Source organism: Oncorhynchus keta, chromosome 1 (assembly GCF_023373465.1).
Source record: "Oncorhynchus keta strain PuntledgeMale-10-30-2019 chromosome 1, Oket_V2, whole genome shotgun sequence".
NCBI lineage: Eukaryota > Metazoa > Chordata > Actinopteri > Salmoniformes > Salmonidae > Oncorhynchus > Oncorhynchus keta.
In genome coordinates this window covers 60,667,459-60,694,769 of record NC_068421.1, presented here as the reverse complement: position 1 = coordinate 60,694,769, position 27,311 = coordinate 60,667,459, and the positions used below count along the sequence as shown (strand labels likewise).

The 27,311-nt window shown below is 49.7% G+C and overlaps 2 protein-coding genes across 3 annotated transcripts in view; both read left to right on the top strand.

Moving 5' to 3' along the window:
- Window positions 1–25,650, top strand: part of LOC118389870 (single-stranded DNA-binding protein 3) — a 129,307-nt gene extending 103,657 nt beyond the window's left edge. Inside the window, exons 6-18 of one of the 2 annotated variants that reach the window (XM_052456989.1) lie at window positions 16,443–16,526; window positions 18,096–18,155; window positions 18,254–18,320; window positions 18,409–18,476; window positions 19,105–19,169; window positions 19,386–19,428; window positions 19,549–19,584; window positions 19,704–19,758; window positions 20,775–20,845; window positions 20,959–21,037; window positions 21,570–21,598; window positions 21,832–21,933; window positions 22,447–25,650. In XM_052456989.1, coding sequence (XP_052312949.1) covers window positions 16,443–16,526; window positions 18,096–18,155; window positions 18,254–18,320; window positions 18,409–18,476; window positions 19,105–19,169; window positions 19,386–19,428; window positions 19,549–19,584; window positions 19,704–19,758; window positions 20,775–20,845; window positions 20,959–21,037; window positions 21,570–21,598; window positions 21,832–21,933; window positions 22,447–22,608 — 921 coding nt within the window. In that variant the 3' untranslated portion in view covers window positions 22,609–25,650. Of the gene's footprint in view, window positions 1–16,442; window positions 16,527–18,095; window positions 18,156–18,253; window positions 18,321–18,408; window positions 18,477–19,104; window positions 19,170–19,385; window positions 19,429–19,548; window positions 19,585–19,703; window positions 19,759–20,774; window positions 20,846–20,958; window positions 21,038–21,569; window positions 21,599–21,831; window positions 21,934–22,289 lie in introns of both variants that reach the window. The other variant, XM_052456991.1, reaches the window with a different exon arrangement.
- On the top strand, window positions 3,438–8,715 carry LOC127906155 (cilia- and flagella-associated protein 251-like). The gene is made up of 2 exons (XM_052456992.1): window positions 3,438–3,575; window positions 6,060–8,715. Exons 1-2 carry the CDS (start codon window positions 3,484–3,486, stop codon window positions 7,099–7,101), a joined length of 1,134 nt encoding a protein of 377 aa, XP_052312952.1. The 5' UTR covers window positions 3,438–3,483; the 3' UTR covers window positions 7,102–8,715.
- Window positions 25,651–27,311: the final 1,661 nt, after the last annotated feature.

Here is a 27,311-nt window from a genome sequence, read left to right as displayed (position 1 = left end):
GCTCGCTCGCTCTGTCTGTCTCGCTCTCTGTCTGTCTCGCTCGCTGTCTGTCTCGCTCTCGCTCTGTCTGTCTGTCTCGCTCGCTCGCTCTGTCTGTCTCTCGCTCGCTCGCTCGCTCTGTCTGTCTGTCTCGCTCGCTCTGTCTGTCTCGCTCGCTCTGTCTGTCTCGCTCGCTCTCGCTCTGTCTGTCTGTCTCGCTCTGTCTGCTCGCTCGCTTTCTGCTCTGTCTGTCTCGCTCGCTCTGCTCTGTCTGCTCTCGCTCTGTCGCTCGCTCTCTCTCTGTCTCGCTCGCTCTGTCTCTCTGTCGCTCGTCTGTCTCTGTCTGTCCTCTCTCTGTCGCTCTGCTCTGTCTCTCGCTCGTCGCTCGCTCTCTGTCTGCTCGCTCTGTCTGTCTCGCTCGCTCTCTCTCGCTCGCTCTGTGTCTCGCTCGCTCTCTCTCTCTGTCGCTCGCTCTCTCTCTCTCTCTCTCTGTCGCTCGCTCTCTCTCTCTGTCGCTCGCTCTCTCTCTGTCGCTCTGTCGCTCGCACTCTGTCACTCGCGCTCTGTCGCTCGCTCTCTCTCTCTCTCTGTCGCTCTCTCTCTGTCGCTCTCTCTCTCTCTCTCTGTCGCGCTCTCTCTCTCTCTCTCTCTCTCTGTCGCTCTCTCTCTCTCTCTCTGTCGCTCTCTCTCTCTCTCTCTCTCTGTCGCTCGCTCTCTCTCTCTTTCTCTCTCGCTCTCTCTCTTTCTCTCTCTCTGTCGCTCGCTCTCTCGCTCTGTCTCGCTCTCTCCTCGCTCTGTCTCGCTCGCTCCGCTCTCTCTCTCGCTCTCTCTCTCGCTCTCTCTCTTGCTCTCTCTCTCTCGCTATCTCTGTCTCTGTCTCGCTCTGTCTCTCTCACTCAGTCTTTCTCGTTCTTTCCCATATGTCCTTGTGTCCACTCCCTCCATCAGTCTGGGTGGCCAGAGAGGTTGGGATGGGAGGGAGATGTGTCTCTGGGTTGTGTTGCTCCTCTAATCCCTCGTGTCATCACTGCTCTCTGATGACTGTCTGGGAGGCTAGGGAGATCACCTGATGATGGGGGCACAAACCCTATCTGACTGTGCGTACGCACGCGGACACACACACACACACACACCCTAGCTAAAAAATATCCTGAAAATAACACTTGTAAATGTCATGAAGCATTTCGGTGTGGGGGGGGTTCTGTTCTATAGGGAGGGGGGAGAGAGAGAACAGTGTGTGTGCTGGGGTCGTAGGCAATGTTAATGATGTATGTGGAGTGATCAGAGCAGGGAGCTGCTATCTGATGGTGTTGCGTGAGTGACATTGCTTTCCATAAATAGTCTGCTGCGTGCATTGGAGGGAGAGAGGGACAGAGAGAGAAGGGGGGGGGCAGAGAGAGAGGGGTGGCAGGGAGGGAGGGAGGGAGGGAGAGAGAGAGGGAGGGAGGGAGAGAGAGGAGAGAGAGACAGACAGAGAGAGGGGGGGGCAGAGAGAGAGAGAGAGAGAGAGGGGGGGGCAGAGAGAGAGAGACAGACAGAGAGAGAAGGGGGGCAGAGAGAGAGAGAGAGAGAGAGAGAGAGAGAGACAGAGAGAGAAGGGGGGCAGGGAGAGAGAGAGAGACAGAGAGAGAAGGGGGCAGAGAGAGGGAGAAGGAGAGAGAGACAGAGAGAGAAGGGGGGCAGAGAGAGAGAGACAGACAGACAGAGAGAAGGGGGCAGAGAGAGAGAGAGACAGACAGAGAAGGGGGGAGAGAGAGAGAGAGAGACAGACAGACAGAGAGAGAGAGGGGGGCAGAGAGAGAGAGAGAGAGAGAGAGACAGACAGAGAGAGAAGGGGGGCAGAGAGAGAGAGAGACAGACAGACAGAGAGAGAAGGGGGGGCAGAGAGAGAGAGAGAGAGACAGACAGAGAAGGGGGGGCAGAGAGAGAGAGAGAGAGACAGACAGAGAAGGGGGGCAGAGAGAGAGAGAGAGAGAGAGAGAAGGGGGGCAGAGAGAGAGAGAGAGAGAAGGGGGGCAGAGAGAGAGAGAGAGAGAGAGAGAAGGGGGGCAGAGAGAGAGAGAGAGAGAGAGAGACAGACAGAGAGAGAGAGACAGACAGAGAGAGAAGGGGGGGCAGAGAGAGAGAGAGAGAGAGACAGACAGAGAGAGAAGGGGGGGCAGAGAGAGAGAGAGAGACAGACAGAGAGAGAAGGGGGGGGCAGAGAGAGAGAGAGAGAGAGAAGGGGGGGGCAGAGAGAGAGAGAGAGAGAGAGACAGAGAGAGAAGGGGGGGCAGAGAGAGAAGGGGGGGTAGAGAGAGAGACAGCCAGGGAGGGAGGGACAGAGAGAGAGACAGACAGGGAGGAGGGAGGGACAGAGAGAGAAGGGGGCAGAGAGGGAGGGACAGAGAGAGAAGGGTGGGCAGAGAGAGAAGGGGGGTAGAGAGAGAGAGACAGCCAGGGAGGGAGGAACAGAGAGAGAGACAGACAGGGAGGGAGGGAGGGACAGAGAGAGAAGGGGGGCAGAGAGGGAGGGACAGAGAGAGAGGGGGGGGCAGAGAGGGAGGGACAGAGAGAGAAGGGGGGCAGAGAGAGAAGGGGGCAGAGAGAGAGACAGCCAGGGGAGGGAGGAACAGAGAGAGAGACAGACAGGGAGGGAGGGAGGGACAGAGAGAGAAGGGGGCAGAGAGGAGGGACAGAGAGAGAAGGGGGGGGGCAGAGAGGGAGGGACAGAGAGAGAGAGGGGGGCAGAGAGGGAGGGACAGAGAGAGAAGGGGGCAGAGAGAGAAGGGGGGAGGGAGAGAGAGAGAGACAGCCAGGGAGGGAGGGACAGAGAGAGAGACAGACAGGGAGAGGGAGGGAGAGGACAGAGAGAGACAGGGGGCAGAGAGGGAGGGACAGAGAGAGAAGGGGGGCAGAGAGGGAGGGACAGAGAGAGAAGGGGGGCAGAGAGCGAGGGACAGAGAGAGAAGGGGGGCAGAGAGGGAGGGACAGAGAGAGAAGGGGGGCAGAGAGAGAGAGAGACAGACAGGGAGGGAGGGACAGAGAGAGAGAGAGAGACAGACAGGGAGGGAGGGAGGGAGGGACAGAGAGAGAAGGGGGGCAGAGAGGGAGGGACAGAGAGAGAAGGGGGGCAGAGAGGGAGGGACAGAGAGAGAAGGGGGGCAGAGAGAGAGAGAGAGAGAGAGAGAGAGAGCCAGGGAGGGAGAGAGAGAGCCAGGGAGGGAGAGAGAGAGCCAGGGAGGGAGAGAGAGAGAGTGAGAGAGACAGACAGACAGGGAGAGAGGAGGCTGAGATGGATGGAGGGAGGGACAGACAGGGAGAGAGGGACAGAGAGAGAAGGGAGGGGGAGAGAGAGAGACAGACAGACAGACAGGGAGGGGGAGAGAGAGAGAGAGACAGACAGGGAGGGGGAGAGAGAGAGACAGACAGACAGACAGGGAGGGGGAGAGAGACAGGGAGAGAGGGACAGAGAGAGACAGACAGGGAGGGGGAGAGAGACAGACAGGGAGAGAGGAGGCTGGGATGGAGAGAGAGACGGACAGGGAGAGAGGAGGCCACGATGGAGAGAGAAAGACAGGGAGAGAGGAGGCTGGGATGGAGAGAGAGACAGACAGGTAGAGAGGAGGCTGGGATGGAGAGAGAGACAGGGAGTGAGGAGGCTGGGATGGAGAGAGACAGGGAGAGAGGAGGCTGGGATGGAGAGAGAAAGACAGGGAGAGAGGAGGCTGGGATGGAGAGAGAGAGACAGACAGGGAGAGAGGAGGCTGGGATGGAGAGAGAGACAGACAGGGAGAGAGGAGGCTGGGATGGAGAGAGAGACAGACAGGGAGAGAGGAGGCTGGGATGGAGAGAGAGACAGACAGGGAGAGAGGAGGCTGGGATGGAGAGAGAGACAGGGAGAGAGGAGGCTGGGATGGAGAGAGAGACAGACAGGGAGAGAGGAGGCTGGGATGGAGAGAGAGACAGGGAGTGAGGAGGCTGGGATGAGAGAGAGACAGGGAGAGAGGAGGCTGGGATGGAGAGAGAGACAGGGAGAGAGGAGGCTGGGATGGAGAGACATAAGAGGAGGGGGAGAGGAGGCTGGGATGGAGAGAGAGACGGGGAGAGAGAGGAGGCTGGGATGGAGAGAGAGACGGGGAGAGAGGAGGCTGGGATGGAGAGACATAAGAGGAGGGGGAGAGGAGGCTGGGATGGAGAGAGAGACAGGAAGAGAGGAGGCCACGATGGAGAGAGACAGACAGGAAGAGGAGGCTGGGATTAAGAGAGAGAGACAGACGGGGAGAGAGGAGGCTGGGATGGAGAGAGAGACAGGGAGAGAGGAGGCTGGGATGGAGAGAGAGACAGGGAGAGAGGAGGCTGGGATGGAGAGAGAGACAGGGAGAGAGGAGGCTGGGATGGAGAGAGAGACAGGGAGTGAGGAGGCTGGGATGGAGAGAGACAGGGAGAGAGGAGGCTGGGATGGAGAGAGAGACGGACAGGGAGAGAGGAGGCTGGGATGGAGAGAGAAAGACAGGGAGAGAGGAGGCTGGGATGGAGAGAGAGACAGACAGGGAGAGAGGAGGCCACGATGGAGAGAGAAAGACAGGGAGAGAGGAGGCTGGGATGGAGAGAGAGACAGACAGGGAGAGAGGAGGCTGGGATGGAGAGAGAAAGACAGGGAGAGAGGAGGCTGGGATGGAGAGAGACAGACAGGGAGAGAGGAGGCTGGGATGGAGAGAGAGACAGACAGGGCGAGAGGAGGCCACGATGGAGAGAGAAAGACAGGGAGAGAGGAGGCTGGGATGGAGAGAGAAAGACAGGGAGAGAGGAGGCTGGGATGGAGAGAGAGACAGACAGGGCGAGAGGAGGCCACGATGGAGAGAGAAAGACAGGGAGAGAGGAGGCTGGGATGGAGAGAGAGACAGACAGGGAGAGAGGAGGCTGGGATGGAGAGAGAGACAGACAGGGAGAGAGGAGGCTGGGATGGAGAGAGAAAGACAGGGAGAGAGGAGGCCACGATGGAGAGAGAAAGACAGGGAGAGAGGAGGCTGGGATGGAGAGAGAGACAGACAGGGCGAGAGGAGGCCACGATGGAGAGAGAAAGACAGGGAGAGAGGAGGCTGGGATGGAGAGAGAGACAGACAGGGAGAGAGGAGGCTGGGAGGGAGAGAGAGACAGACAGGGAGAGAGGAGGCTGGGATGGAGAGACAGACAGACAGACAGGAGAGAGGAGGCTGGGATGGAGAGAGAGACAGACAGGGAGAGAGGAGGCTGGGATGGAGAGAGACAGACAGGGAGAGAGGAGGCTGGGATGGAGAGAGAGACAGACAGGGAGAGAGGAGGCTGGGATGGAGAGAGAGACAGGGAGAGGAGGCTGGGAGGAGGCTGGGATGGAGAGAGAGACAGGGAGAGAGGAGGCTGGGATGGAGAGACATAAGAGGAGGGGAGAGGAGGCTGGGATGGAGAGAGAGACGGGGAGAGAGAGGAGGCTGGGATGGAGAGAGAGACGGGGAGAGAGGAGGCTGGGATGGAGAGACATAAGAGGAGGGGGAGAGGAGGCTGGGATGGAGAGAGAGACAGACAGGAAGAGAGGAGGCCACGATGGAGAGAGACAGACAGGAAGAGGAGGCTGGGATTAAGAGAGAGAGACAGACGGGGAGAGAGGAGGCTGGGATGGAGAGAGAGACAGGGAGAGAGGAGGCTGGGATGGAGAGAGAGACAGGGAGTGAGGAGGCTGGGATGGAGAGCGAGACGGAGAGAGGAGCCTGGGATGGAGAGAGAGACAGGGAGAGAGGAGGCTGGGATGGAGAGACATAAGAGGAGGGGGAGAGGAGGCTGGGATGGAGAGAGATAAGAGGAGGTGGAGAGGAGGCTGGGATGGAGAGAGAGACAGGGAGAGAGGAGGCTGGGATGGAGAGAGAGACAGGGAGAGAGAGGAGGCTGGGATGGAGAGAGAGAGACAGGGAGAGAGGAGGCTGGGATGGAGAGAGAGACAGGGAGAGAGGAGGCTGGGATGGAGAGAGACATGGAGAGAGAGAGACGGACAGGGAGAGAGGAGGCTGGGATGGAGAGAGAAAGACAGGGAGAGAGGAGGCTGGGATGGAGAGAGAGACAGACAGGGAGAGAGGAGGCCACGATGGAGAGAGAAAGACAGGGAGAGAGGAGGCTGGGATGGAGAGAGAGACAGACAGGGCGAGAGGAGGCCACGATGGAGAGAGAAAGACAGGGAGAGAGGAGGCTGGGATGGAGAGAGAGACAGACAGGGAGAGAGGAGGCTGGGATGGAGAGAGAGACAGACAGGGAGAGAGGAGGCTGAGATGGAGAGAGACAGACAGGGAGAGAGGAGGCTGGGATGGAGAGAGAGACAGACAGGGCGAGAGGAGGCCACGATGGAGAGAGAAAGACAGGGAGAGAGGAGGCTGGGATGGAGAGAGAGAGAGACAGACAGGGCGAGAGGAGGCCACGATGGAGAGAGAAAGACAGGGAGAGAGGAGGCTGGGATGGAGAGAGAGACAGACAGGGAGAGAGGAGGCTGGGATGGAGAGAGAGACAGACAGGGAGAGAGGAGGCTGGGATGGAGAGAGAAAGACAGGGAGAGAGGAGGCCACGATGGAGAGAGAAAGACAGGGAGAGAGGAGGCTGGGATGGAGAGAGAGACAGACAGGGCGAGAGGAGGCCACGATGGAGAGAGAAAGACAGGGAGAGAGGAGGCTGGGATGGAGAGAGAGACAGACAGGGAGAGAGGAGGCTGGGATGGAGAGAGAGACAGACAGGGAGAGAGGAGGCTGGGATGGAGAGAGAAAGACAGGGAGAGAGGAGGCTGGGATGGAGAGAGACAGACAGGGAGAGAGGAGGCTGGGATGGAGAGAGAGACAGACAGGGAGAGAGGAGGCTGGGATGGAGAGAGACAGACAGGGAGAGAGGAGGCTGGGATTCAGAGAGAGAGACAGACAGGGAGAGAGGTGGCTGGGATGGAGAGAGAGACAGGGAGTGAGGAGGCTGGGATGGAGAGAGACAGGGAGAGAGGAGGCTGGGAGAGAGAGACAGACCGGGAGAGAGGAGGCTGGGATGGAGAGAGAGACAGATGGGGAGAGAGGAGGCTGGGATGGAGAGAGACAGGGAGAGAGGAGGCTGGGATGGAGAGAGAGAGACAGGGAGTGAGGAGGCTGGGATGAGAGAGAGACAGGGAGAGAGGAGGCTGGGATGGAGAGAGAGACAGGGTGAGAGGAGGCTGGAATGGAGAGAGAGACGGAGAGAGGAGGCTGGGATGGAGAGAGAGACGGAGAGAGGAGGCTGGGATGGAGAGAGATAAGAGGAGGGGGAGAGGAGGCTAGGATGGAGAGAGAGACAGGGAGAGAGGAGGCTGGGATGGAGAGACATAAGAGGAGGGGGAGAGGAGGCTGGGATGGAGAGAGAGACAGACAGGGAGAGAGGAGGCTGGGATGGAGAGAGAGACAGACAGGGAGAGAGGAGGCTGGGATGGAGAGAGAGACAGACAGGGAGAGAGGAGGCTGGGATGGAGAGAGAGACAGACAGGGAGAGAGGAGGCTGGGATGGAGATAAACAGACAGGGAGAGGAGGCTGGGATGGAGAGAGACAGGGAGAGAGGAGGCTGGGATGAGAGAGACGGGGAGAGAGGAGGCTGGGATGGAGAGAGAGACAGACAGGGAGAGAGGAGGCTGGGATGGAGAGAGAGACAGACAGGGAGAGAGGAGGCTGGGATGGAGAGAGAGACAGACAGGGAGAGAGGAGTCTGGGATGGAGAGAGAGACAGACAGGGAGAGAGGAGGCTGGGATGGAGAGAGACAGACAGGGAGAGGAGGCTGGGATGGAGAGAGAGACAGGGAGTGAGGAGGCTGGGATGAGAGAGAGACAGGGAGTGAGGAGGCTGGGATGAGAGAGAGACAGGGAGAGAGGAGGCTGGGATGGAGAGAGACGGGGAGAGAGGAGGCTGGGATGGAGAGAGAGACAGGGAGAGAGGAGGCTGGGATGGAGAGAGAGACAGGGAGTGAGGAGGCTGGGATGGAGAGAGACAGGGAGAGAGGAGGCTGGGATGGAGAGAGAGACGGACAGGGAGAGAGGAGGCTGGGATGGAGAGAGAAAGACAGGGAGAGAGGAGGCTGGGATGGAGAGAGAGACAGACAGGGAGAGGAGGCCACGATGGAGAGAGAAAGACAGGGAGAGAGGAGGCTGGGATGGAGAGAGAGACAGACAGGGAGAGAGGAGGCCACGATGGAGAGAGAAAGACAGGGAGAGAGGAGGCTGGGATGGAGAGAGAGACAGACAGGGAGAGAGGAGGCTGGGATGGAGAGAGAGACAGACAGGGAGAGAGGAGGCTGGGATGGAGAGAGAAAGACAGGGAGAGAGGAGGCTGGGATGGAGAGAGACAGACAGGGAGAGAGGAGGCCACGATGGAGAGAGAAAGACAGGGAGAGGAGGCTGGGATGGAGAGAGAGACAGACAGGGAGAGAGGAGGCTGGGATGGAGAGAGACAGACAGGGAGAGAGGAGGCCACGATGGAGAGAGAAAGACAGGGAGAGGAGGCTGGGATGGAGAGAGAGACAGACAGGGAGAGAGGAGGCTGGGATGGAGAGAGACAGGGAGTGAGGAGGCTGGGATGGAGAGAGACAGGGAGAGAGGAGGCTGGGAGAGAGAGACAGTCCGGGAGAGAGGAGGCTGGGATGGAGAGAGAGACAGACAGGGAGAGAGGAGGCTGGGATGGAGAGAGACAGGGAGAGAGGAGGCTGGGATGGAGAGAGAGACAGGGAGTGAGGAGGCTGGGATGAGAGAGAGACAGGGAGAGAGGAGGCTGGGATGGAGAGAGAGACAGGGAGAGAGGAGGCTGGGATGGAGAGAGAGACAGGGTGAGAGGAGGCTGGAATAGAGAGAGAGACGGAGAGAGGAGGCTGGGATGGAGAGAGATAAGAGGAGGGGGAGAGGAGGCTAGGATGGAGAGAGAGACAGGGAGAGAGGAGGCTGGGATGGAGAGACATAAGAGGAGGGGGAGAGGAGGCTGGGATGGAGAGAGAGACAGACAGGGAGAGAGGAGGCCACGATGGAGAGAGAAAGACAGGGAGAGAGGAGGCTGGGATGGAGAGAGAGACAGACAGGGCGAGAGGAGGCCACGATGGAGAGAGAGACAGACAGGGAGAGAGGAGGCTGGGATGGAGAGAGAAAGACAGGGAGAGAGGAGGCCGGGATGGAGAGAGAAAGACAGGGAGAGAGGAGGCTGGGATGGAGAGAGAGACAGACAGGGAGAGGAGGCTGGGATGGAGAGAGAGACAGACAGGGAGAGAGGAGGCTGGGATGGAGAGAGAGAGACAGACAGGAGAGAGGAGGCTGGGATGGAGAGAGACAGACAGGGAGAGGGAGGCTGGGATGGAGAGAGAGACAGGGAGAGGAGGCCGGGATGAGAGAGGCAGGGAGTGGGAGGCCGATGAGAGAGAGACAGGGAAGGAGGCTGGGATGGAGAGAGACAGGGAGAGGGAGGAGAGAGACATAAGAGGAGGGGTAGAGGAGGCTGGGATGGAGAGAGACAGACAGGAAGAGAGGAGGCCACGATGGAGAGAGACAGACAGGGAGAGGAGGCTGGGATTGAGAGAGAGACAGACAGGGAGAGGAGGCTGGGATTGAGAGAGAGACAGACGGGGAGAGAGGAGGCTGGGATGGAGAGAGAGACAGGGAGAGAGGAGGCTGGGATGGAGAGAGAGACAGGGAGTGAGGAGGCTGGGATGAGAGAGAGACAGGGAGAGAGGAGTCTGGGATGGAGAGCGAGACGGAGAGAGGAGGCTGGGATGGAGAGAGAGACAGGGAGAGAGGAGGCTGGGATGGAGAGCGAGACGGGGAGAGAGAGGAGGCTGGGATGGAGAGAGAGACGGGGAGAGAGAGACTGGGAGAGAGAGGAGGCTGGGATGGAGAGAGAGACAGGGAGAGAGGAGGCTGGGATGGAGAGAGAGACAGGGAGAGAGGAGGCTGGGATGGAGAGAGAGACAGTGAGAGAGGAGGCTGGGATGAGGAGAGATAAGAGGAGGGAGAGAGGAGGCTGGGATGGAGAGAGATAAGAGGAGGGGGAGAGGAAGTCTTGCTCCAGTGTTCTCCACTGCAGTAATTCCCTCCCTGCTCAGCGGCCAGTCAGGCAAGAGAGAGAGGAGGGAAGGAGTGTGAAACGAGAGCCTGCAACACACACACACACACACGCTGCTCCCTCCAGAGCTTCATATGTGTGCTATCAAATTCCCCCAGCAAGTGGACACTGAGGCCTGGAACAATGCTGTGGATCAGTGTGTAGTAGTATAGTATGGAGCAACGATGACACCAGTTATTCCCTTGGCATCGTTTTACACTGGTGTACTGTAGAGAGAGAGACACACACACACACACACAGAGAGAGAGCTCTCTGACAGACTGCCCCTCCCAGTCATGTAGTCTAGTGTTGTTGTTGCCTATGCACAGTAAGATCTTGCTAATCATGTGTTACTTCTGTTTGTACTACTATATTTATTATCCAAGCTTAGACCTCTGTAGAGGAGTTGTGGTGTGTTCTGGAAGCTCCCAGTGAATAATGATAAACACTTCACTGTTATGGACAAGTGCTGTCTTCTGTCTACTAATGACCTTCCTCCTCTCCTCCCTCCTTCATGTGCCTGCTACCTCTCTCTTTTGCTTTCTTGCTCTCTTTCTCTCTTGCTCTCTTTCTCTCTTTCTCTCTTTCTCTCGCTCTCTCTTTCTCTCGCTCTCTCGCTCTCTCTTTCTCTCGCTCTCTCTTTCTCTCGCTCTCTCTTTCTCTCTTTCTGTCTTTCTCACTCACTCACTCACTCACTCACTCACTCACTCACTCACTCCTGTCTGCCCCCTCTTTCCGCTGCTAACCTCTCGTTTTTGCAGGAGTCAACTACCTTCCTCTATTTTTTCACCATTTCTCAATCTTCCACATCCTGCTTCTCTCTTTCTCTCTCCTCATGTCTCCTGACCTGTCTGTCTCTTTCTGTTTGGGAAGGAAGTACATGAAAAAGTATTCAAAAGTAGTGCATAAATCAGAGCGTTTCAGAAGGTGCTTGCTAGGGTGTACAGTACAGCATACAGTATGATTGTGTATGTGGGTGTACAGTACAGCATACAGTATGATTGTGTATGTGGGTGTACAGTACAGCATACAGTATGATTGTGCATGGCTGTGTGTATGTGTGTACAGTACAGCATACAGTATGATTGTGGGTGTACAGTACAGCATACAGTATGATTGTGCATGGCTGTGTGTACCGTACAGCATACAGTATGATTGTGGGTGTACAGTACAGCATACAGTATGATTGTGCATGGCTGTGTGTGTGTACAGTATGATTGTGCATGGCTGGGTGTGTACCGTACAGCATACAGTATGATTGTGCATGGCTGTGTGTGTACAGTACTGCATACAGTATGATTGTGCATGGCTATGTGTGTGTACAGTACAGCATACAGTATGATTGTGCATGGCTGTGTGTGTGTACAGTACTGCATACAGTATGATTGTGCATGGCTGTGTGTATGTGTGTACAGTACAGCATACAGTATGATTGTGCATGGCTGTGTGTATGTGTGTACAGTACAGCATACAGTATGATTGTGTATGTGGGTGTACAGTACAGCATACAGTATGATTGTGCATGGCTGTGTGTGTGTACAGTACTGCATACAGTATGATTGTGCATGGCTGTGTGTACAGTACTGCATACAGTATGATTGTGCATGGCTGTGTGTATGTGTGTACAGTACTGCATACAGTATGATTGTGCATGGCTGTGTGTGTGTGTGTACAGTACTGCATATAGTATGATTGTGCATGGCTGTGTTTGTGTGTACAGTACAGCATACAGTATGATTGTGTATGGCTGTGTGTGTGTGTGTGTGTGTGTACAGTACAGCATACAGTATGATTGTGCATGGCTGTGTGTGGGTGTACAGTACAGCATACAGTATGATTGTGCATGGCTGTGTGTGTGTACAGTACTGCATACAGTATGATTGTGCATGGCTGTGTGTGTGTGTACAGTACTGCATACAGTATGATTGTGTGTGTGTGTGTGTGTGTACAGTACTGCATACAGTATGATTGTGCATGGCTGTGTGTGTGTGTGTGTGTGTACAGTAGTAGCAGGCAGTGTGTTTTTTTCTAGCATCCGTCCCAGATGCAGAAGAGAGGGGTAATTAACTGCCGTGGTAGCAGCAGCCCAGAGAGCGAAGGCTGGGTGGGGGGGTAGAGGGGGGGCCCCCGCAGCTTCAAGACTCCCCTAATCTGTACCTTACAGGCCAAGACTCAGATCAGGCTCCTGCAGGAGAGGAGAGGAGAGAAGTGTGGAAGGAGGACCACAAAGCCTGCATGTTGGCGTCTGGCCCGGATCTGCGATTCTCCCTGGTATAGCAGGGGTCAGCCCGCTTAATAATCCTCACGCCAAAACTCCACTGCAGCAGCCCCTCTGGGAAGGGCAGGCCCAACTCACACTAGGAGAGGACGAGGAGAACCTGCCGGCTCACACTAACAGCATGTTGGCCCAGTGGGGATAGAAGAAAACAATGTCAATCCATTGGTATTACAAACACTGAAGGAGTAAACGGTGGTGATAAATGGAACAGAGATGGTTTCTAATCTATATGTTCTGTTACAGGAATGTCTCTCCATAGTCGCTAACTGTCATTGAAGTTGGAGCACAATTGAATGTGTCGTAGTTCTGTAGCCTGGGTGTAAACTCTAAATCAAGACTGAGTTTGAGGTCAGTTGAATGTGTCGTAGTTCTGTAGCCTGGGTGTAAACTCTAAATCAAGACTGAGTTTGAGGTCAGTTGAATGTGTCGTAGTTCTGTAGCCTGGGTGTAAACTCTAAATCAAGACTGAGTTTGAGGTCAGTTGAATGTGTCGTAGTTCTGTAGCCTGGGTGTAAACTCTAAATCAAGACTGAGTTTGAGGTCAGTTGAATGTGTCGTAGTTCTGTAGCCTGGGTGTAAACTCTAAATCAAGACTGAGTTTGAGGTCAGTTGAATGTGTCGTAGTTCTGTAGCCTGGGTGTAAACTCTAAATCAAGACTGAGTTTGAGGTCAGTTGAATGTGTCGTAGTTCTGTAGCCTGGGTGTAAACTCTAAATCAAGACTGAGTTTGAGGTCAGTTGAATGTGTCTGAGTCGAGGTACCGATAGGTAGACTTGTCTAGCTTAGGTATAGTAGCTACTCTCTTGTTGAGAATCAGGTGCTGAACTCTGTCGAGTTGGACGACCCATTGTGATTGGAGATGGCTTGGTCTCTTATGCTAGGTTACACTGGATCCGAGAGGTAAAAGTTTGAAAATACTTCATGGAAGAAGAAGTGATGAGTGAATGGGACCACTGGAGAAGGAATGTTGGCATTCCTGGGCCAACCCTTCTCTCTCTTTCTTTCTTTCTCTCTCTCTCTCTCTCTCTCTCTCTCTATCTATCTATCTATCTATCTATCTATCTATCTATCTATCTATCTATCTATCTATCTATCTATCTATCTATCTATCTATCTATCTATCTATCTATCTATCTATCTATCTATCTATCTATCTATCTATCTATCTATCTATCTATCTATCTATCTATCTATCTATCTATCTATCTATCTATCTATCTATCTATCTATCTATCTATCTATCTACCACCACCAACCACTCTGTTGTTCACTTTATCAACAGTCTGTCTGTAGCCTAGTCTGGAAGTAGCATATCGACTGACATTCCTGACCGCTGAGGCAGGAATCATAGATACACGGCAGTGACTCACAGAAACATGCTAAACGACTGTCAGCGCACTGTTCTCTAGTCTCCTCGGGGGACACTCGGGAGTCTCTCCCCACCGAGCTGACATGTTGCCATGAGCCTGTAGAGCTGCTGCCTCTGCCCGCTGGAATTTAAGAAAGGAATGACAATGAGTGTGTATTGTGCTGTTGTTCATCCAGGCTTTGTTTGTTGTGTTTCAGTTTGGCTTTGTGCTCTGCCTGCCTCTCTCAGTAGTTCCACACTGCCCTCTTGTGGTGGTGGGCGGTACTGTAGATACGGTACATACATACACATGACTGGCTCAGTATAGCCATCCGTTCTGTGTTCAGTGTTACTACCCCTTCAGGGATAGCAGCAGCAGAGGTGTTGTGTTCTTCCTAATGCAGATCTGAGGAGGGGGAGTCTGGGAGTACGCCGGGGGAGGGGGAGTCTGGGAGTACGTCGGGGGAGGGGGGGTGGGTTTGTGGTACGCTGCCAAGCTGTTATCTCCTTAGCTGGGTTGAAAATGATTGTATTAATTGCTTCATTTACCCCCCCTCTCTCACAAACACAAACACCCACACGCAGTCCAGCCACGTTGTTTTTCAGGCGCGGATTGGTCTTGTCCCTTTCTGTCTCTGCAGGCACACATGAAGGGACCGCAAACCTCATGAATGCCATATGCTTCCAAATTCAGTCCTGATAGCATGGAGACTGAGGGAGTCCAGAGTAGCGAGTGGAGCTCCGTTATAAGGTATTATAGAGGGCCAGATAGAGAGAGGAGGAGCAGGGGCTGCAGGTTACAGCAGCTGGGCTAGTGTTGCCTGGCTCTGCAGGGGTGGCTTGTTAGACACACTGCTACGACAGACTCCCCAACAGTAATAACTCTGGGGTCTGACAGAAGGACAGCAGCGCTAGCCCTCCATGCCAACGTGCTGAGGCCAGCTAGCGCAGCTGGTGTTAGCCACAACCCAGAACGATCTCAGGGCCCACCTCAGTCATTTCTAGAACACTTACAGTATGTCAGAGCTACCACTCTCTATAGATGCAGTCACATTTGTTACCATTTAAAAATGTAATATTGGTCTCCACTCAATATTGGTAAGAATTGGGAATGAAAGCACAAGGCCACTATGGTAAGTGGGTTTTATATACAAAACACATACTTGTGAAGACTTAATGTGAAACGCTCTATTGGGCAACAATTTATGTGGATTAAATACACCACGCTGCAAACACTTCATCTCAAGAGCTCCTCATAGATCCACAGCTATGTGCCTTTATCAACATGGCTCTCACATGGAGAACCTGCACGTGAGGTGGCTGAGGAGGACAATGCCTACCCCTACCCCATTTACCCTGTACACCTCTCAACCACCCAGGTTTTTTTTTTTACCTTTATTTAACCAGGCAAGTCAGTTGAGAACATATTCTTATTTTCAATGACGGCCTAGGAACAGTGGGTTAACTGCCTGTTCAGGGGCAGAACGACAGATTTGTACCTTGTCAGCTCGGGGGTTTGAACTCACAACCTTCCGGTTACTAGTCCAACGCTCTAACCACTAGGCTACGCTGCCGTTTGACTTGCTGCTTGACTTCTCGGGCTGAAGCGTTTCTGTAATGAGTCTTTTAGAAAATACTAGTTGAATGCATCAGAGTCTAGGTTTTTATTCCTTTGTTTATTGTGCTCAAGCAGTGGGTTTTCACTGCTCTCCTCTGTCAGCTCACCACCATCTCCCTGGTGCCAGAGCTTCTCATGGTTGGTGAGAATGAGAAGATGCTGCTGGTATCTGTGCAGCTGCTGCTGCTTGGTCTGTTGGAACTGAAGAGAGATCTACCGAGGTTTCATCAGACAGGTTGGCTCTTCCTAGTGAGATGACGTTGAATAGTAGAATTGTCTCCTGGCCAGGTGCAAAGACCGGCAAACATGCTGCCGTGGAAAGACGTTCAGGGGAAATGGGGACGTATGGGCTTGGTACTCATACAGGTGTGTGTCTGGTATTGCTGATTTTGAAAGGGCAGGATTACCAGTCTGCAACATTACTGAAGGCTTCAAGGGTGTGTGTGTGTGTGTGTGTGTGTGTGTGTGTGTGTGTGTGTGTGTGTGTGTGTGTGTGTGTGTGTGTGTGTGTGTGTGTGTGTGTGTGTGTGTGTGTGTGTGTGTGTGTGTGTGTGTGTGTGTGTGTGTGTGTGTCATGGTTGAGTGCTTCAGGTCTCATGGAGGTTCACAGACTCGTTGATAACACTGTGAACGTGTGTGGTCTCCTCTCTGTACCCTGTATGACTCTGGGTTTACATATGGCTTGTTAAAAGTTGGAACCAGTCCTGTTTTGAACGTGATTGCTTAGCAGGTTATCTGAGGTTAGTTGTCAGTTGTTCCATATGTTTACATAGTTCCTGAATATGATCAGCTCTTTTTTCATCTCTCAGCCATCTTTTTGTTTTACACTGAGAGAGTTGTTCTGTTGGTTAGAAATGAAGTTTAAGAGATTCCTTGTGTTAATTATATTTCATTGGACATATTATTAAACACAAAGATGTATGATCCATTTAAATAACTATATTGGAGATCCATACATTCATCTGTTTTGTGGTAGTGGTCTACGGTACAGACATTATGAACAGTTCGCCATAGTGGTGTATTGTACTGCTGCTGCTGTTATTGTGAGGTAGACAGAGCAGCTACAGCCAGGTTCTGTCCATGGTCCTCCAAGCATCACTGTATCCCTCATCTCCCTCTCTCTTCTCTCTTAAAGGGACCTCCTGGCTCCCAGCCGTCACCCCACGCACAGCCACCCCCACACAACCCCAACAACCCCATGATGGGACCTCACGGCCAGGTAAGACACACTCACACACACCCTGGTCTCTCACACACACTCTGCCCCCTCTCCCTCGCCTTTTGCTGCACAGGCAGGGACAAACCTTTTTTTCGCACCACGTCGATGCAGATACACCCGGAAGGGATTTTCTTAGCTGGTTAGAAGAGCATTTTCGCTAACCCGAACCCCTTTCCTAACCTAATTCTCCTAACCTGCCACATTCTCCCTACCTGCTGCATAATGTCTCCTAACCTGCTATGAAAAAGTATCTTGTGGTGTGAAAAGAGTGTTTCTCACACAGGCAGGCAGTCCCTCTTCCACTTTCTCACTCAATCACTATCTCCCTCTGCCTATCCACTCACACAGAGAGGCCTCTGTTCTCTTCCTCTTCTACACCCACTCACTCCTTATCTGTCTCTCTCTCTTCGTCTCACTCACTCATTCACTCACTCACCCACACCCCCTCTCCCCCTACCCCCACTCCTAACCTGACTCCCACCCCCCACAACCTATGTCTATACAAACTGCCCTGCTACATAGTTGTGGACAGACAGACAGTGGCCATAACGCTGTAGATAGGATAAATAATTCAGCTGTGTTGGCCCAGCTGTAGGAAGGAGAGGAGGGGAGGAGCAGGCCGACTCTCTCCTCTTCCTAAGCCCAGCACTCACTATCCCATCTCCCATCAATATCCCATTAATATTGCAGCAATGCCTGACACTGTGGAGCGCTCGTACACAAACTCACCACAACTTGGCTAAGACAAAGGCAGAGGGAGAGAGATTGAGATTGGGGGAGAGAGACAGGGAGGGACCTGAGAGGGGGTGGAGGGGAAACAGCAGTCTTTCCCTTCAGGGCCTGGTCATTATATAAACTGTCCTCCAGCTGGCCTCGTTTCCCCTCGCCCAACTAGTAGCTTGCGTTTAATTGGCTCTGAAAGCCTGTTTCTTTGTTGTCATGGTGTCATGTTTCGCCTGCCTGTACGCGTTTCTTATAGCGTGATAACGTGTTTGTAATGATTGACTGTCAATCACACTGGTTAGTTGCACTCTTGATGATTATATTATATTTAAGTTTGTTGTCCCTTGATGGATTAAATTATTTTCCGAATGTTATTGTTTCGTTAGATACGTTGAGCTATTTTCTGTGGTTGCAACACACTGTAGAAATGTTTCTTGTAGCTCTCTCTGGTACGATGGTCAGTACAGTGTGTGGATGCATATGGAAAAACAGATGTAGGTGTGTGTGTATTCTTCACTACCCTCCTGCACACCCTCCCAGCCACATCCAACACCCATCTGTACCCTCATCCGCTACTGTTCCCTCATTCAACATGCTGCGTCACCCACAACCATGTTCACCCTCAGCTATATATCTGTCTCTCTGTCTCTGTATGTTCTATTTGTTTTCAGTATCCGAGGACTGGTCTTCAGAACCCTGACACAACCTTTGCCTTGTGTAGAATGAAAACAAAGCACCTTCAAACTTGGAGCTTTTTCTCCAGCACAATGGCTCCCCCTGCTGACAGCTGCAAGTAACATGCATGATGGATAGGACTAAGGTTAACATCTGTCCTCCTCCCCACAGCCTTTCATGTCCCCACGGTACCCAGGTGGACCTCGTCCATCACTTCGCATGCCAAATCAGGTAAGGTATCTATCTCTGAGGTGTACATTTTTAGGGAGTTGAATGCTCTGTGCTAATGTTTCTCTCTCTCTCTCTCTCTCTCTCCCTTCTTCCTTCAGCCACCTGTGGGAGTCCCAGGGTCACAACCACTCCTGCCAAACAGTCTGGATCCCACCAGACCACAGGGTATAGCTTAAGGATATGTGCTTGTAGAATGTATTTGGTCTGAAATTGTCCCATGCTGACAACGTTCTCTCAATGGTTCCTCCTCCAGGACATCCAAACATGGGCGGCCCGATGCGGATGAACCCCCCCAGAGGGATGGGCGGCATGGGCCCACAGGTACAGCCAGGCACCATCCCTCTCCCCTAAAGTCTGCTGCTCCACACCTCTGTCCATGAACCCCATGTCCCTTTACAGCACAACACACTGAACACACAAGGTTTTATTCATCTCTACTTTATCCCATAAATTTAGTCTCAACCTTTTTCTATCGGTCTCAAAGCAAGCCTGACATAATACCTCTCAAGTACCACTCTCTCCTCGTTGAGTTTTTAATTCCGCTGTCTATTTTCCAATCACCAAGTCAGTCAGTTTGAGCATCGTGGCCCTCTGTGCCCTGCTGCCCTTCTCCCCGCCTCCCTTACTGTGTGACTTTGGCAGTCAACAATTCAGCAGCTGGTGCGGCATCTGCTCGACAAGTGTAATCGTCTGCTGAACAAAACTCTACCTCTGAGTGGAGCTGCTCTGTGTCCTGCCCCACGCTGCCATCCTGCCAAGCCCCCACTGTGCAGCCATCACATCACAACTTAGACACACACAAGTCCGCCCCTGTTATCGTTATACACATACATTACTAATCAGGATCGAGTCATTAAAATCGCCTGGCTCAAACAGAACAAATGAGAGTGTGATCCCTGGAATGTATTGTCCTCGGTAGTATGAAAGGCGTGTTCCTCTCTCTGTGTAGAACTATGGTGGTGGAATGAGGCCTCCTCCCAACTCCATGGGGCCAGGAATGCCAGGGATGAACATGTGAGTACAGTCATTCTCCAAAGGCATTTCATCACCTCCGTCTACTTACTATGATGTTTTATTTTGTCCAAATATCTGAATTGCTAATAAAATGTATATTAATAGCACTGATGGGACGTAAGAATATTTGACAAGTAACAATCTGAGGGAATACAAGCTCTTTGTTCTGCAGTGAGCCTCTCTCACACAGCCTCTTCTCCCCTCTGTCTGTGTCAGGGGTCCGGGAGGTCGAGGTTGGCCCAATCCCAACGCAAACTCAGTAAGTCCTGCTCACTCACCTTCTCAATCACTCTAATCGCCTTATTGGTTTTTAGAGCCATTTCTTTGTTGTGAAAGTCACAAGTTTACTGATTGTGTCACCTTTCTGTTCTCTCCATAGATAGCCTATTCCTCCTCATCTCCTGGAAACTATGTGGTAAGTCTCAAGCCTAAACAATGACTAGTATTGTTGGCCATAGCTGACATCTGACTGCTACTTTATATGTCCAGATGTTTTGGGAATATCATTCCTCTAAATCTCTCGTTTTCTCCCAGGGTCCTCCAGGGGGCGGAGGCCCACCAGGAACTCCCATCATGCCTAGCCCAGGAGGTTCGTCCTACTTATTTGTCTCCATGTGCCTCCTCACTTATCCCACTCTAATTAAACTCCCAGTGCTCATTTACTTTGTGGGCACAGCCACACTGACATATTGAGTGATTTGTATGTTAAACAAGCGTAGCTATTTATGTGTCGTCTATACTGGACCTGTGTAAATTGGCAGGGTATTGAGCTGTGATCATCTGACTGTGATCAGTCTGATGTTCCTGTTGAGGACAGCACAGACAGAACAAACTGCTCTGGTCTAACATCCTGTGGATGTGCAGTTTTTGTTCGGGTGTGGAGCGGTTTCTTTTTGTGTCCACTATTCATTATTTATATACATACTTCTATTGTGATGCGTTGCCTGGGCAACCTGTGCACAGTGCTCCTTACACGTAGAGCTGGAACACAGTTTTCCACTGCAGTCGCCAAGGCCCCCCCGCACTCCACCACACCCTCCGTCACGACTGCACAACCTGCTGCACAACCTACACCCAGGGCCACAAACAGGCATCAAACCCCACACTCTCTTTCTTTTTCTCCCCTTCTCTTGCTCCCTCGCTTGCTCCCCTTCTCTCTCTCCCTCTTTTTCCCCTCTCTCTTTCACCCGTTCTCACTTATCTATCACTTAGTTTGTTATATACATGTATCTCCTACTCTCACCACACTGCAATGTCAGCTCAAGGTCATCTCTATCCTCATATTCTATTCAGGATGGAGACACAAGGAGAGCAACATGATGTGCTGATCCTGTTTCCTTCCCACTGGCTCTGTAGTCATCAGGGTTTAACCCCAAGTTCATGGAAACATGAGATATGAGAATTGTGCGACATTAGGCTTTCCCAATCCATGTGGCTTGATGAATTATAACCTGCATGTGTCTGTATGGAGCATTGTCACATTTGGTGGTTTTGTAAGGTTTAATCTCAAAGCTGTCCATGCATGTGGCTGAAGGAAATACAGGACACCACTGTGTAGTTGTGCTCAGTTACTGTAGCCTGGACTAACTGTTTCCATCTCACCAGACTCCACAAATTCCAGTGAAAACATCTACACAATGATGAATCCTATTGGCCCTGGTGGTAACAGACCTAATGTAAGCGGGCTCTTTGTTTTTCATGGGTTTCCTGTTTTCAAATCGTTAGAGGTGATCATTATACAATTTAATATGATAATGACAAAGTTCAGTAAGTTGTAACATTTTTACAGTTCCCGATGGGGCCGGGCCCTGATGGCCCAATGGGTGGAATGGGAAGCATGGAGCCCCACCATATGAACGGATCACTAGGTGAGTTTTCACAGCAGCGATCAGCTGATCAATCATTTAGAATATTATTCTCTGTCAGCATGTACAACTTTTGTCTGGAATTTGTTTAACCATTGTGATGAACAGGACAATTTACATTTCTGAGAATTGCGTGTCAATATTAGGCAGTAATTTAGAACTACCGTAGAAGTTTGATGTGGTCATCTAGTTTAGGTTGTTGACAATCGGTAGCCGAGTTCTGTGAGAAGTACCACTTTCCTATTGTGACAATGCCCTCTTGTGGATGGTAGAGGAATGCTCCCTCCGTAGTAGTATTGATTGAAGTGGAAGCAGATTATGTGGGCAGCACGCGGGCACATTGATTATGTAGACAGGTGAGACATGATCGATGAAGCCAATGAAGTTGGGTCTCATCTGTATTTGAAACGAATAGCTTAATTAAAGCACATTAGCTGTGTTAAGTGTTGAATGTGATCCCCAGCCAGAGATGTTGATTATAGCTTTACAGTGATGAGCTTTTCTCTCATGTCAATCTCTCTCTCGTTGTTTTCAGGCTCTGGTGACATGGATGGGTTGCCAAAGGTAAGCCTCTATAAAAGACTCCATATTAGATAGACTTACATTCATTTCAACACACACCCGTCAGGTGAAGGTTATCCAAAGCACTTCTAATACTGATGATTTGGTTTGGACCCAAAGCTGCCAGAAATTCAATAATGGCACCTTATGATGACATCCAGTCATGAGAAATGGCTGATGAGAGTGGAAAGACCTGTCTGGTAAATCTAGATTTGTTTCTTTCTTTGTTTGTGTAGAATTCTCCCAACAACATGGCAGGCATGAACAACCCTCCTGGAACTCCGCGGGATGATGGGGAAATGGCAGGCAACTTTTTAAACCCATTCCAAAGTGAAAGTGTGAGTTCTCCATAGTGGTTCTCTTCCCTAACCTGCAACCATCAGGCAGCGTGCTTCTGTGAACAAATTCTCATCTCACTGCTGACTTATTCCTATATCCTAAACACTTTCCCTTCGGTCTTTACTTCACGTTGTCGAAATGAGATTTGTTTTATAATGTCAAAGTAGAACATTCCTAATTACCTGGCTGTCTCATAAAGCAGTCTGCTTGTTATGCTTGTTAACACATTTTCACGTTGACTAAATCGTAATTACATTGAATGAAGTTGCTTATTGCATGTGGAATTAGCATCATATGAACAGTAATATAGCATTGGCTCATCTATTTCCCCCCTTCCCTTCTTCTCTCTTTGCAGTATTCACCCAACATGACGATGAGTGTGTGATTTAGTTTTTATTTTATCTTTTATTCTATTTTATTTTGTTTCTTTTTTTTTATCTCTCCCCCTTACCCTCCCACCCCTCTGCATCTTGCATTGCCCCCCCCCCCGGATGGCGTGCTGTGTTTTGCAGCCCCCCGGGATGTCACTGGAGCGCAGGACTCCCATCAAGATCACCCATCCCAGTGTGTGCAAAGTGGGGCTTCTGAGCAGGAAACAGTCTCAGAGCCACAGGAAGAGCCAGCTCAGTGACTCTCCCTCTCCGCCTGGTTTCCTCACAGGCCCAGGACAGTGAGAGTGGGGGACTCTGCAGGAACCCTCCTCAGCAACAGTTCTCTCAGCATCAAGGCTGGTGGCTCCACTCTACTTTATCATGTTATTATTTGTTTGTTCAAATGTTGTTTTTGCATGCAGCAGTTGTGAGGTTTGAGGCTCACCTTCATTCAGTTAATGTGTCCTTGTTTTGAAATGAAAAGCTTAACTGCTGATGCATTAGGGCAAGAACAGTTTATATGTTTGTATTTTATTAATAATAATGATATCATTTTCATAATTGATATTGTTATAATGATGTAGTTATCATTTCCTGTTAAGGGCACATTGTATCTCAACAACATCGACAACAGAATAAGCACACACTCAAAAAATGCACAATGACACTTCTGTTTACATGATTTTAGGTATTTGATGTTTCTTGTTAGTTTTTTTTGTTGTCTCAACGCCCTACGCATACCTCTCTGTTCTTCGCAGAACTTGTAGCCGATGTCTTTACTACCAGAAAACCATGGCACCAAAATGTAAACAGTCAAGCAGAGTGCGATAGGAGTACAAGAATAGCTGTTCACCTGCTTGACATCACTCATCTAGGAATGATCCTTCCTGACACTCCCATCCATGTTATCACTGGAGTTCCCCAAAACGTCAATGTGAAAATGGAGGCGATATCAGAAAATTCTTTATCCTTTGGTACTCTAGTCTGTCAGTCTTCTACATGTCTGGTCACACGTACCCCTCCCAAAATGTTGAGTCAGTGTATATAAGTGTTTGTTCAGGCTTGTTGCATTACTCTGCAAAGATGGACTGATCAAATGTAATTTGGACAATTGCTAATTCTACTTTCAGTTCAGGTGGCTTTGAACATGTATTATTCTGTCTTGCGACCTGTGTCCTTCCAATTCAGTAAAGACGGAAAGGGTTTTTTCAGACCCTCTATGTTCTTCTATGGATTTGCTCTTGCCTGTAAATACAACATATTTAGCTTGTATTGTGGTTGTTTATTTGTTGTTTTGATATACAACTTGTCTGTGAATCCTGAAAGTGGATCCTTCTCCTCCTGCATTGCTTTGACTGTTACCCTGCATACAATCTCCAGGCTCAATCTTTATTTACTGATTGTCATACAGGCCACTTGCTATCGGTTTTCATGTCGTTGTTGGTGTACAAACCTCCATCTGCTTCCTTCCAGTTAGAGTTGACCTCACAGATCCTTATGATCCGGTGTCTGACCCCTCTCACATGCAACCATAGTTTAGAGAGGGGCCAACTCCACAGAGCTCCCATCCACCTGTTCCCTCTGGGTCTGGGCTTGTCCATAGATCCTGGGTATGGGGTGGCTGTAGCACCACTGGTGATGGGAGTGTGAAATGACTGGAGTGACTGCACAGTGTGGCTTAATTCACTCTCCCGCTACAAGAAAGGAGTGCTCTATAGAACAGAGTAGCTTTTAGTGCACCTACTCACACTTGAATATGTACTTTGAGAAATGAGAGAATTCCACCTGGTTGGACTGAATTGTGAGTCAAACAAAGTCTTTTTTTCTAGTTTTTAGTTTTTGTTTTAATTTCTATGAAGTCTATTCAAGAAATTGTGTGCAAAAAAGGCCATAGAATATCTACACCTAAGGAGTGAATTGACCCAAGGCTGTTCCTCAAACTTTCATGTGATTTTCTTGTGTGTTGTGCTAAGCGGCAGATACCGTTTATTTCAAAAAGTCATTTTTCAACAAGCTACATATTTCTGTTCTTATTTAATATCATTCTGGCCTCTGTCTGTGATTGGTCTTTTGCCAGTGACCTTGCTATAGTGTTGGCAGATACTTTATGGAGTAGCTTGGATTCAGAGCTGAACAGGGACATCTTCTGGGTAAGTTGTTTTGAGGAACGACTAACTCCAGTGTTCCTCTAGCACACTGACTGGCACACAGCCCTCTGTCCCCCACCCGCCCCCTACAGCCCCATCCTCACTCTTGAGCCCTCCTTTCCTTTAATTTCCTTTTTTGTAAATACTGTATAATGCATTTTGATATCATTGACATGTTTTGATATGTCAGTCACTACCAATGTATACAGCTGAAAGTAAATTATAAATGACCTGTCCATGTTTTCATAATAAAGAGACGATGTGCTGGACATTTTGATTGGCCAAAACAAAATTGTGGTAAAAATGAAATATGCATGTAAATTTACTTGAACATGTGAACATACAGTAACTGCACCCTAAACACTTATTTCTGGTCGGGATACATATGTGAAAATAACCTGTCATCCATTTAGCTGGGTTTGAGGAGTCGTTTTATTATCTTGTAAGGACCGAGAGGGCGGTGAAGGGGATGTATGATGTCAATGATGCTGTTTATTCTTGCAATTGGAGCGTCCTCACTCTGTCCTTGTCTTCTATTACCAATAGAAATCATCTCAAATGGTTTCTAAGAATGGTTATTGCCTATTCAAAAGGCCATCGTCTCATTAAAACATGTGACCACCTATTATTACAGTTTTTAATATGAAGGATTTTTATCAATTTAAGAACTTTAAAAAGGAAAACATACTTAATGTCATTTTAAATTAAAGAATAGATCAAAAGTAATGCTTATGCGGAAAAACTGTGTCCTTGCTATTCACTCCTGATGAAATAGCGTTGTATATATTGATTCTCACTGATCCTCTCTCAGTCCTCTGTGTATAACAATTGTTGGCCATCTCTGTACTTCTATTGTGATGTATAATACTGTAACATTAGGAAGATTTGCGGGTGATGGGATGGTTGTGTGGGACAGGGGTCAAGGGGAGGGAATATAAATATTCTCTTGTACCGTTCATTGTCCTTTCTGATGACATGGCAGTATTCTATATGAAGCAGTCTGTCCCTTGGGTTTGTTTTGTATTTCATAGTAGGATAGTTCAGATCTTGTCTTAAGGAGTTAGGTGTCTTGTGTAGGTAATAAATATGTCCTTTGTATGTTTCTTTATATTGTAAAGTTTCTTTAGACTGAAAGAAAAATGGATAATTTGCTTATCAAAAAAGAAACTGCATCAATAATAAATGTAATTTGATTTTTCCTCGTTGTTCGAGTCTTTTTTCTGTGCACATCTGATCATCAGTGTGTATTTATTTTATTAATTGACACTTCACACAGCCTGACGCTTTTCAAACTTTTGCAAGGACATCATAAAATATGACTGCTCATTTGAGAATAATGTATCCATTAAGAGAATAAAAATGCAAAATGCAAAAACAATAATTTAGCACGCCCAATTTTTCAGTTTTTGATTTGTTAAAAAAGTTTGAAATATCCAATAAATGTCGTTCCACTTCATGATTGTGTCCCACTTGCTGTTGATTCTTCACAAAAAAATACAGTTTTATATCTTTATGTTTGAAGCCTGAAATGTGGCAAAAGGTCGCAAAGTTCAAGGGGGCCGAATACTTTCGCAAGGCACTGTATATAAGTAAGACCCGAGGTGTGGTATATGTAAGTAAGACCCGAGGTGTGGTATATATAAGTAAGACCCGAGGTGTGGTATATATAAGACCAGAGGTGTGGTATATATAAGTAAAACCCGAGGTGTGGTATATATAAGTAAAACCCGAGGTGTGGTATATGTAAGTAAAACCCGAGGTGTGGTATATATAAATCAAATTCAAATCAAATTTATTTATATAGCCCTTCGTACATAAGCTGATATCTCAAAGTTCTGTACAGAAACCCAGCCTAAAATTCCAAACAGCAAGCAATGCAGGTGTAGAAGCACGGTGGCTGGGAAAAACTCCCCAGAATGGCCAAAACCTAGGAAGAAACCTAGAGAGGAACCAGGCTATGTGGGGTGGCCAGTCCTCTTCTGGCTGTGCCGGGTGGAGATTATAACAGAAAATGGCCAAGATGTTCAAATGTTCATAAATGACCAGCATGGTCGAATAATAATAAGGCAGAACATTTGAAACTGGAGCAGCAGCACAGTCAGGTGGACTGGGGACAGCAAGGAGTCAAAATCCTCCGAGAGAGAGAAAAGAAAGAGAGAATTAGAGAGAGCATATGTGGGGTGGCCAGTCCTATGGCTAAATACTGTGCGGGGTGGAGATTATAACAGAACATGGCCAAGATGTTCAAATGTTCATAAATGACCAGCATTGTCGAATAATAGTAACACCAAACATTATTAAATACATGTTAATTTTGTCCTTTATTTAGATTTATTTAAAATACTGTTCAATTCCATTCATTCCTATGGAGGACTGCTTCTTCGTGTTGGCTTAACCTGTTGTGACGTTTTGATAACTGTAAATCTCTCTAGGGCAAGGTAACTTTTAACAATATATTCACCTGTATATACCGCCCAAAAAATTAAATGCGGCAGGTAGCCTAGTGGTTAGAGTGTTGGACCAGTAAATGAAAGGTTGCTGGCTCTAATCCCTGAGCTGACATGGTAAAAGTCTGTCGTTCTGCCCCTGAACAAGCCTACCACTGTTCCCCGGTAGGCTGTCAATGTACATTTGTTCTTAATTAACTGATTTTCCTAGATAAATAAAGGTTAAATAAACATTTTGAAAATATATATGTAAATAGCTGCTGATATGGCTATCATAGAGAACTACAAATGCCATGATGAGACTGCTGAATCGAGGTAAAGGTAAACTATTAACTATCTAATGCTAGCTAAACATAGTAATGAATAAATTGGCACCATTTCTTTAAATGGACAATTCTGTGAACAGTCTTGT

What these genes read in the sequence shown, in the direction of transcription:
- LOC127906155 (XM_052456992.1), top strand. Translation starts at nt 3,484, where the DNA reads ATGGAGAGAGAGACGGACAGGGAGAGAGGAGGCCACGATGGAGAGAGA. An exon ending in ATGGAGAGAGAGACAGACAG is followed by an intron (nt 3,576 to 6,059) that starts GTAGAGAGGAGG and finishes AGAGACAGACAG; the next exon opens with GGAGAGAGGAGGCCACGATG.